A 10235-nucleotide genomic window follows, 5' to 3' on the forward strand; every position below is an offset into this window, starting at 1 on the left:
AAAGTTGCAGATACAAAACGCTTTCACGTATGGTGCATGACATTTCAGCTGTGAGTTACTGCCAGTTTCAGCACTCCTCAGTACAGCAGGAAGAAAACATGAAAAAAGTCACAGCAAACTGTGTCTGAGAGAGTCCCAGTTTTAAACGCTAGCCATTAAAGACCATTTTTACAAAACGCTACGAAGAATTTGAGAGTCACAGTTTAATAGGAGATAAAATGGGGGAAACAGCACGCTTTGCCTCCAATCTGAATTGGTTCAAACCAAAGAAACTCCAAGATCTTCACAGCCCACAGCAGACAATGTCGAAGCTTCAGAGCACAAAGCAAAGTGCTGTCACTGTGAACCCAAAACAGAGCGTAAGGATCTGTACGATGCAGGAACAGCACCGCCAATTTCCCCAGCAGAGGATTTTTATTCTTTGCAAGGTTTTACAAAGGATATGCTCTGACTAAACACTCTTCAGCGCATACAAACAGCCTTGACAGTTCTTCACCCTCCTTGTATAAGCACCCTGAAGACTAGGCTGTGGCTAGCTCTATGCCTGCAAAAGCATTTAGCCTGGGCAAAAATCTCCTTCCAGTTCTAAGTTAAACAGTTACTATTGAGATATTTTCCCCCAAAATACGGAATTATTCTTTTTGACAACTTTGCAGCATAAATACATTTAAGATTCGTAGCCACTCAGCTCTGAACAGCAGATCAGTGTAATGTCAACTAATCGAGAAATATTAAAAACTTAAATTAATAAAATTACTAATTCCATGGCTCTAGATTCCGTGTAGGATTTGAAAGTGAGGAATTTTCAAACTGGGCATCAAAAAGGAAGCCTTACATTCCACCAGCATCACAGATCCCCCAAAAACTCACAGATGCTTCAAGAACCCTGTGAGGTTCGTGACGGAAAGCTACCTCTGGAAGTTCAACTGAAAGGGCGATTTTATACTGGATTTCTTATTATTTTTAAGATATCAGTGAGCAAAGAAAATCATGAGACATTAAAAGTTTAAATGCAGAGATTTATGCATTCTTAAAAGATACACAGTAAGAACTCTTAAAAAAATATGAACGTTTTTGCAAGCATCATTCCACAGGCATTTGAAGACGTGATAATACAAACAACCAAACTTTTACGTAGCCGGAGGTGGGATATGTGATTCTTGACAGAGCTGTCTGTCCGAGTGGCATAAATCATCCCGGAGCTCACCGAACCATTTGGTTTCAAACTCTGAGGCCGAGGCAGTTACCAACGATGCCAGTGCTGAGGAGCCTATGCATTTCACCTCACCCTGGAATTCCTCTTTTAGCTTTTCCGGTATCAGATCCGCCCCCATAGCCTGCAAACAGAGTAAGAAAGAAGGTGGGAAACAAGGAAACAACGTGCAGAGGAAACCAGGAATGTGACAACAGCCAAGGCATTTACACATGAACCATACTCCACCTAGGAGACGTTCCCAAGCCACCATTACGTTGTCTGCCTGTTGGGTTCTGCAATAAATATGGAAAAGGGAGAGGCTTCACAGGGCACAACCCCTCCCACCTTCGCTCTCGGCTTCTATGCGGGGATTTTTGCTCTGAATAGCAGGGGAAATCTCACCCCCAGCCCCACACTCAATGCCCACCTCCCAGGAACACCGACTGTGGCCTCCTGCTAGGGGGTGTCAGGCCAAGGGAAGCAGGGACAGGATTTTCTCTTCACCAGCGTTTTTAAAAGCTGCGATAGTCTGCATGCTACTGCCCTCTTATGGCTGAAATCCCACAAGATCTTCTGCCAACTTGGCAAGTAATTTGGCTTTTAGTAACTTAAACCTGTAATGCTGGCAGCAAAGTTTAAATCCCGCCAGCTTCTTTTTGTTCTTTAAAATAGAACTCCATAAATGACACCACAGATGTTTAAGCTCTGTGAACAAAGCCATGCAATGTTAATCTCCTCCTCTGTAGTTCTTTAAAATTACAAGCCAGTACTCGGACCGAACAAAGAAATAATGTCAAAGGTTGTCTCTGGCTTTTTCTGGAAATTTGCTGAAGGAGCAGAGAGTTCCCCAACCCAGTGGCCCTCGGTGCAATCCCCACGCGCATTTCACGCCCGTGATTCACTTGGTGGCATCGCAAGTCCCCGAGATAAAACCTGCATCCCAGGAAACGATGATGAACGGCGATGATGATGATGCAAACGCCAGCCCGATGAGGAAAGTAACAGCCCTGAGAGCTCCCGCAAGGAGAACCTCGTCAGAACACAGATCCACCCGCGTGACACACGGCAGCACCAAACAGTTCTGGATAACGCGCTCCCAGGGCATCCACCCTGCCTAATTTACCTCGTTTCCCAGCACAGTTAACGAGGCGAGGGGAGTGTCGGGCAGCTGGAGGCAGCACCCGGCCCAGGCACCTCACCCAGGCCTCGGTGCTGAGCTGCCCGCAGGAACCTCCACCCAGAGCAGCGTTCCCTCACCTTGCTCAGCAGCAGCAAGGAGGCCGGGGTTAAGCCAAACCGCGCCACTTTGTCATCAATTTCTTTTTGACTTCTTAAGTTGCTCTCCAGAGCAAAGGACGCCTGTTGAGACTGGGTAAGCTGCAGTAAAAGCCTGCAATGAGAAAGGCAGTTAAAGAGGGGACCGCTGGAGAAAGAGTACGTCAGCAAACCTAAACCCAGCTGCAGTGTGGCACTTTAAAGCAGCTCTCCTTCCTGAATTTAGCCAGCTGCACAAACTGAGGAGAAATAAACACGTGTAGCAATCTGCTCTGCTTATCCTGCCTGCTATGGGACTGAGACAAACAGTTGCTTTTAATAAACGACGTACCAAGTATCTCTGCTTGCTCTACACAGACATTTTCCTCCCCTCGTAGTCAGAGAAGCTCAGGTCTGCAAGCAAGGTGCTGTGCATCAAGCCCCTCACGCCCTGAGGCCAAACAAGGCAGCAAGGCCTTGCTGCATACAGCACTGGTTATTTCAGCTATTATTTTTGCAGCCTGAAAAGCCAGAGATTTGGTTTTGTGTAGCCAAACATCAAATACCTGCAACTATCCAACATCCTGGCAGTTCCCAGAGTCCTCCTCCCACAAGGACTGTGAAATGTGTCAGCAGAGGAAATATCTGTGCCTGTTCAACCACTGAGGCTTAGCAGGATCATGCTGAAACTATGCTTCATTCACTTTATGCATAAATAAAATAAAAATGTATCGCATCTACCACAGCTAAATGTAGCAGGTGTTATAATAGAGGCGTGCTTTCGTAGCAAGAGCAAACATCAGGTCTTAGCTGACAGTTTTCACGTGAGCAATACAAACATCAAAACCTCCAAGTCTCAGCCAACAAACCATGGGTAAGTTCAGAGAAGTTTTCACAGGGAATTCGAGGTAAAAATGGGAAGGAGCTTTTCTGATGGAACATTTTTGCCTCAAAATTTGCATAACAATATTTTAAAAAATGAAATGTTGAAAACTAAGCAAAACCATTTCTCCATTATTGTTGCTGGCAAAACTAAAAGAATTAATTATTTACAATGCTCTGAAGCAGACCCTTATTTACTGAACAAAGCCATGCTCACATCCCTTTTCCAGGTGCCATGTACCCCACATACACAACATCCAAGTCTCACTTAAAATCCAGCTGACCTGAAAACTTCAGATAGCCTGACACATAAACCCTGGGATGGGAAGAAGTTCCCCCGGGACAAGTGTTTATGCAAATATAAACCACCACAACACCTTGTGAATCTGTGAAGTGAAGCAAGGAGATCCCTGAATTTACAGTTGTCTCAGTGCTGAGCCACACACACTGAAACAAGAAGCACAAATTATTTTAATACCAATGTAGCTTAATATTGGACATCGATACTAAATCTACTACCTGCTCCCAAGCAGCAATTAAATCCCCTTCTTTCAGTCAGAGTACAGTTAAAAACTACTCTTCCTGTTTTAATATTTCTTAAAAATCGTCCACACAGGGCAGTTATAAGGGTTTCTCTGTAAAAACCTTCAGAAGTTCATAAAAAGGTATTAAGCACATTCAGTGCCTAATGTGTTACTAAAAGGCAAGAGGAAAAAAAAATCAAGGATATTTGAACAAAAATCATTTCCTAATTATCGCTTTGAAAGACTGTGTTGTGGGGATTTTTGTTGTGTACAAGAGTTTCAGTAAGAGGGAAAAGAAAAGGGAAGAGCATTTTAATGCAGCCTTGTCAGTCAGCTGTCACAGAGTTCATTTTTCCGCCTCATCCATTATGCAAATCGGTGTATTATTAAAATAATATGCTTTTGCTCAAGCAGGAGGCTTCAAGCAAATAAGACAGGTGGCACTCACAGAGGGAAGACAGGCAAGGCTTCCCTCTGGGGGCCTTCAGCTGCTGCATCTTTAACAGCAAACCAGGAAACAGCAACGCTGTTCTGTGTCTGTAGGAGAACAACCCCTTTAGTATACAATTATTTGAAAAAATCACACAAGGAGATCATTAAAGAAAAGTTTTGCTTCTCCATGTTGCATGGCAGACTTTTTCCACTTGGATTTTAGTTGTTCATGGTTGGTGGACTTTACCTTTCACATCTCAAGCAGGGTGCCTCTTTGTGTCGTCAGTGCCGAAACAAACCTTGACATTGAAAATGGAAGCTCAACATTTCAGAGCCGGGTAACAACATGCTTAAAATTGTCCTGGACTGGGAGAAGTTAGCATTATTCTAAGAATGCAATTAATTACCTTGCTCTAATAAATGAGGCACATGCCTTTATCCCAGCCTCCTTCGGCACGCTCTGCTCCCAGGCCTCGGAGGCTCCCTCCTTCCCTTTGTCCTTTCTCTCAGGTGCGTGCGAAGCGCAGAGGGTTTCATTTTCAGCTTGGCTGCTGCTACAAGTCCCCGTGTCCTCGCTCTTTGTAACAAGGCCGGACCAAAGGCCTTCCCTCTGGCTGCCTGAGAGCTGAATCTCTCTTCCAGTTGGTATTTTGGAGTGGCTGTCACTGACACGAACCTCCTCAGAGCTATTTGTGTTTGTTTCTGGAACGCGTAACGGAGACAGACTCCCTAAAAGGCTTGTGTAAGCTTCACCAAGTAACTTCCAGTACCAAGGGTTGAAGGGATGTAGGCAGATCAGCTGCTGCAGGCACAGCAGCTCTTTTTCGACGTTTTTCAGACCCTGATAAATGGCAAGCTGCAGGCTGAGAACAGTCGTTAAGTGATCCGTGTTAGTAGCGCCGCTCCTCTGAAAACAGAAGATAAAAGATTAATAACAGAAGCACGGAGCCATCCTTCAGAGCCTAAGAAAGCGTCTCCCTGGATAACGACAGACAAACACCTCTGAAGGTGATTTTTAAATCGTGCAAGGCTGTTCTCTGAGCTTTAAATGGCACAGCGTGACATGGATCGCGCCAGATCAATCCGGCAGCGCTGCCTCCAGTCGCCTTGTCCCAGCCTGGAAGACAAGAAGGCCCCTGAACATTTCTGCCCCTGAACTCTGTCACTTGCTTCTTTGCCTTCAGTTTTATCCAGCTGCCCTTTGATAATATAAATACCTTTTCTATACAATACACAGCAGCAGTAAAATCTTAGATTTCGGAGCCTCTCGACACTTTCCTCTATGGAAAAAACTCCACTTGGGGCTCGGCACCCTTCTTGGTGGCAGTTTGGCAGCGAGTACATGGAAATAAAAGCAAGTTTTGAACCATCACTTTTAGAGTGGAAAGATTTAAGCACTCATTTATCCCCTTCCTTATAAATCCCATTACGTTACGTTAACTCTGCCTGGCAGAGCGTGATGTTCAGTCCCTTCCAGGACTACCAGGCTCCCTGCACGGGGAGCTCACAGTGGTACAGGCTGTTCTGATTTCTACAGGGTGATGCTATCTGCAGTGACAGTTACCCTCTGCTTCCCAAACAGTCCCAGCATCCTGAAGGATTACACACATGAAGATTATTTTTCCAGAAAACAATCCATACAAAAGGACTACCAGCAACGTTTTAATGTTCAAAGCGTAAAAGAAAGATTGGAGGAGTTACCATTTTTTCTGCGATATCCAGAGCCTCCTCGTGCCTTCCTAGTTGAGACAAACACCGAGCCTGGCCCTCCTGGACGTCCCGCCTCATGGCGATGTTACCGGGAGGTAAGAGCAGCAAGCAGCTGGAGTATTCCCGCAGAGATTTCTGGTAGCGGTGGTAGAAAGAAAAGGCAGACAGAACAGGGAGAAATGGTCATTTGGAGGCAATCCCGGCAGTGTGCTTTGTTTACAACTACAGTCACAAAGGGAATCCCGGAGCTGAAGCCCAAATTTTTGTGTCTCCAGAGCCAGCTACCACCCACGGCCAGCAGCGCACAAAGGACCTGGTACCTCGGGGTCAGAGAGCCCAGCTCTGAACCACCTGAGCGTGGACAGCAAGGAGCAGCCCCAGCCCTAACCCACGTTTAAGCACGGGCAGGGATTGCAGGAGGTCGCCTATGGACAGGGCACACGTGACACAAGGCTCCTTCGTCCCAGCTAACTGAGTGATCACAGCGCTGAGCCCAAATTTGGCAGACGTTGCTTCAAATCCACGAACATCCTGGCAAGAAGGTATGAACCTGCGAAGGTGTGAGCAACGAGAAGGGCTCCAACCCTGTGAGCAACGAGAAGGGCTCACCTCACATGAATAATCAGCAAGTTGGGGAAGACCGCAAAGAAAGGGAGCCTCCATCACTCCTGTACGGCGGCTCGGATTTGCATGAAATAATTAAATATTAATTGGTTCAAGGAAAAAGACAAGAATGAGCAATACTCGGTAGCTTAATGCTCAGGGCACTCCCCAGGACTCCAATTAACATTTAAATACATTATATTAAGTATTCAGTGATGCTAAGACTGGAATCTTGGTTCCTTCCTCTCCATGGGAGAGCTCAGACCAAAAGACTAAAGAGCAGAGCTCGTTCTCCCATCTCTCTAAATGAATATTTAATTATTCCTTGCAAACCTGAATAGCTCTAACAAAAAGAGCCCATGAGCAACATCCCCAGAATACTTCCTGGCATAACGGCCGAAGCATTTCTCTTCCCTGGTAAGCTCACTTTCCTTCTCAAGCAGAAGTGGGAGCTCCCTTACACCCGGTGAGTACAGCAGGCACAAGGGTAGAAGGACCAGAGGAGGGCTGCAGGATGTCCCTCTCTGCCTTGCTACGTGATGAAGGGGAATAACCCCAGCAAAGGTTTGGCATTACGAATGCAAGCAGGTTCTGCAGTCCTAAAAAAAAGGCTTAGATCACTGCTGTCCTTGGTCTCTCCTATCCACTAGCTTAGGCTGGCATCAAAAACTATTCACAACGTGTGAATATTTAGTCCCGTTTACTTATTTCCAGCCCCCTTTCTGAGGTCACTGCCCTCAAATCTGTGATTTTACACGCAGACACTCTCTATCCTGGCTCTGGTCCTGCCGCAGTGATCCAAGAACACGCCACCAGACACGGCTGACGTGAATCGCTGTGAGGGAAGATGCTCGGGAAGCAAGAGACGTTGTGTCGTGCTGCAGATCTGCGGGGTGCCAGTCCCTCGAGGTTGGGCACCGCAGCACGGGGCAGGGAGCAAAGCTCTTCATGGGGCAGGATGCCTGGCTGCAGCCTCAGGCATCTCCCACAGCACACTTCTGTGAAGCCATTCAGGCTGAGATTGGAAAATGTCCGTCAGGTACAGACAAGGTGACAGCAGAGCTGGGATAATGTTTGAAAGCAGGACTGAAAACAGAACCCTGACAGCCAGGGGGAGCCCTGAGAAAGGTGCAGGGCAGCCAGGCGGTGACCTGTGAGGCAACAACCTTTGGGGGACGAGGCATGTGTCAGTGTTAGGTCAGAGGCTGGACTAGGTGATCTTGGAGGCCTCTTCCAACCTAGATGACTCTGTGATTCTCTCCACAAGCACAGAAATCAGCATGTTAACTCCTAATGACCACAATTTCAGCAATCGCAAACATCAGCCCTGCTAAATGCCGGGCCATTCAAATGCACAGGCTGGGTGTGCATCGCCTCCGGAGGTCAAACACCATTTCTTTTAGGCTGGCCGGTTCACCCTGGTTCCCGTTGCCTCTAGGACATGACAGCTGGCGGAGAAAGCTTGCCAGAACAAGGTTAAATGTTATTATTTGGGCACGCTTTAACCAGCAGCGCCTCCCTCCTAGCTGACGGGGCTGTAGTGCCTCCCAAGGTGCCATCGGGATGGATTTAGGCACCACAGGACTTAGGGGCACAGCTAGATGAGGATTTTTTTACAAAAACCTATATGTTCACTCAACACACTGAGGACTACAGGGCCTGAATTTTGTGTCCCAGTAACCGGGACTGACAGAGGCACCGACTCGTCCCCGAGCCGGGTGCGTGCGGGTACCTCAAAGTGCCGCTCCCTGTACGCCAGGTCAGCCCGGAATTTATTGCCCGTTACGATCTCGGCGTCCTCCTCGCCGCCTGTCTCGCCGCAGAACCACTGGGGGCATTAAAAAAACAAAACAAAACAAAAACAAAACATATTTGTAAACCCACGGCCGCCACGCTCGGAGGCGCTCCGGGGCGGCTCCCTCAGCCCCCGGGAGCCTCCCTTGGACCCCGGGCGACCTCCTGCAGCCCCCGGGAGCCTCCCTCAGACCCCAGGAGCCTCCCTTAGCCCCCGGTCCCCGTCCCCCAAGCCCCGGGCAGGCAAAATCCCGGTCAGAGCCGCCGCTATCCCAGCCCATGCCGGCCCCACACGGCTCCCCCCCCCTCTCCGCCTCCTCACCCGGGGCTCGCAGCGCTTGGCGCTGTAGGGCTGCCCGCTCCCTCCGCCCTTTCCCCGCTCCCTGCCGCCGGAGAAAAGGCTCTCGGCGAACTCGCAGCCCAGCGGCAGCTCCATCGCCGCCTCCATCGCCGCCTCCATCGCCGCCGAGAGCAGCCCAGAGCGGCTCCCCCCCGGCCGGCCGGCGGCAGCGCTCCCCCTGCCGGGCCCGGGGAGAGGCTGAGGGGGCGCGGCCGCCATTTTGGGCAGGGCGCTGTGGGGTTGGGGGGTGCTGAGGCACCGATCTGGGGTCGCGCTGGCAGCGCTGAGCCCCTCGGGGAGAGCCGCAGAGTGTGAGGGGCGGCTGAGGGAGCTGGGGGTGGTTGGGCTGGGGAAGAGGAGGCTCAGGGGAGGCCTCATTGCTCTCTGCAACTGCCTGAAAGGAAGGTGTGGGGAGCTGGGGGTCGGCCTCTGCTCACAGGTAACCAGTGATAGGACCAGAGGGAATGGCCTCGAGTTGTGCCAGGAGAGGTTCAGGCTGGAAATGAGGAGACATTTCTGCTCAGCAAGAGCAGTCAGGCACTGGGACGGGTTGCCCAGGGAGGTGGTGGAGTCCCCGTCCCTGGGGGTGTTCAAGGAGAGGTTGGACGTGGTGCTTGGGGACATGGGTTAGTGGTGACATTGGTGGTAGGGGATGGTTGGACCAGGTGAGCTTGAAGGTTTTTCCCAACCTTAATGATTCAGTGATCCCGTTCCTAGCATTTGTGCACTGTTTTTATAAGGTAGGTGCTAAAAGGGCGAAGCTTCCCCTCCCACTTGGAACAGGACTATTGCATTTCCCGCTGCTCTGCTGAAGATCCTGGTCACGAGTCATCGTAATGGAAATTTAGAAAGATACCGTAAGAAATACTCAAACTTAAGTGTCCCGTGCTTAGATGAATTAATTGCAGAACCGTGGAGTTATTCTGTTGGTATCGTGGTCCAGTGTGCATGCCAGGGTGGATGGGGCAGTATTTCAGTAACTTTACCATTTGATTTCAGTTCTGGCCCAAGGTAGGATGGGGAACTTTGGAAATCTCTTTCAGAAGGCTTTCAGAACACAGAACATCCCAAATCTCCCTGCACTCTGCATTGTTGTGCTATGGGAAAAGGGGACGCAGCAAAGTAAAGACTGATCCTACAGCTTCTTTAAGATTTTAAGACTCAGACATGGCACTGCTTATTAACAGCTGCCCATCCTGCCTCAGGTTACCACCATACAGAAAGTGTATCATGTTTTAAGTGTCCTGCAGTGTTGTTTCTTCTCTCTGCCCTGCTGGCCCTTTCATCCAGGGAAACCCATTTCCTCCCACTAAACCACCACACAAGTTCAGAGAAGGTGAGCTGAGAAGTCGTCCTTGTGCTTCCCTAACCTGAAAATGGACTCATGAACCTGTGCCTACCAGAACAGCATTCGAGGCCAAACCACTGCTTGTATGGATAATTTGAAAGGTTTCCTTCTAGCAGAGATGTGAGAAAGGGGTGGAGGATGCTTGTGTTGTTT

General features: G+C 48.9%; 1 protein-coding gene across 4 annotated transcripts; it reads right to left on the reverse strand.

The window, feature by feature from the left end:
• Positions 1 to 1005: 1005 nt before the first annotated feature.
• LOC311430838 (uncharacterized protein C8orf76 homolog) lies at positions 1006 to 9095 on the reverse strand. Of its 4 annotated transcripts, none has more exons than XM_084507734.1 (7): positions 8717 to 9095; positions 8333 to 8428; positions 5989 to 6132; positions 4695 to 5194; positions 2453 to 2585; positions 1437 to 1488; positions 1006 to 1337 (listed from the first exon to the last, which is right to left on the reverse strand). In XM_084507734.1, exons 1-7 carry the CDS (start codon positions 8951 to 8953, stop codon positions 1285 to 1287), a joined length of 1215 nt encoding a protein of 404 aa, XP_084363860.1. In that variant the 5' UTR covers positions 8954 to 9095; the 3' UTR covers positions 1006 to 1284. The 4 variants fall into 4 exon arrangements, with proteins under 4 accessions (XP_084363860.1, XP_084363858.1, XP_084363859.1 ...); XM_084507732.1 differs by having other exon boundaries at positions 1432 to 1488; XM_084507735.1 differs by having other exon boundaries at positions 1072 to 1337; positions 1442 to 1488; positions 8717 to 9094.
• Between the last annotated feature and the right edge of the window lie 1140 nt (positions 9096 to 10235).

The sequence above is a fragment of the Aythya ferina genome (assembly GCF_964211825.1).
Source record: "Aythya ferina genome assembly, chromosome: 2".
NCBI lineage: Eukaryota > Metazoa > Chordata > Aves > Anseriformes > Anatidae > Aythya > Aythya ferina.

Bases quoted from the DNA above. Each gene is read 5' to 3' on its own strand.
- LOC311430838 (XM_084507732.1), bottom strand. From the start codon at position 8,953: ATGGCGGCCGCGCCCCCTCAGCCTCTCCCCGGGCCCGGCAGGGGGAGC. The intron at 2,586-4,694 runs GTAATTAATTGC...TTCTCATTGCAG, and splicing joins GCCTCATTTATTAGAGCAAG to GCTTTTACTGCAGCTTACCC. The intron at 1,489-2,452 runs GTGAGGGAACGC...TATTTATTGCAG, and splicing joins CCTTGCTGCTGCTGAGCAAG to AACCCAACAGGCAGACAACG.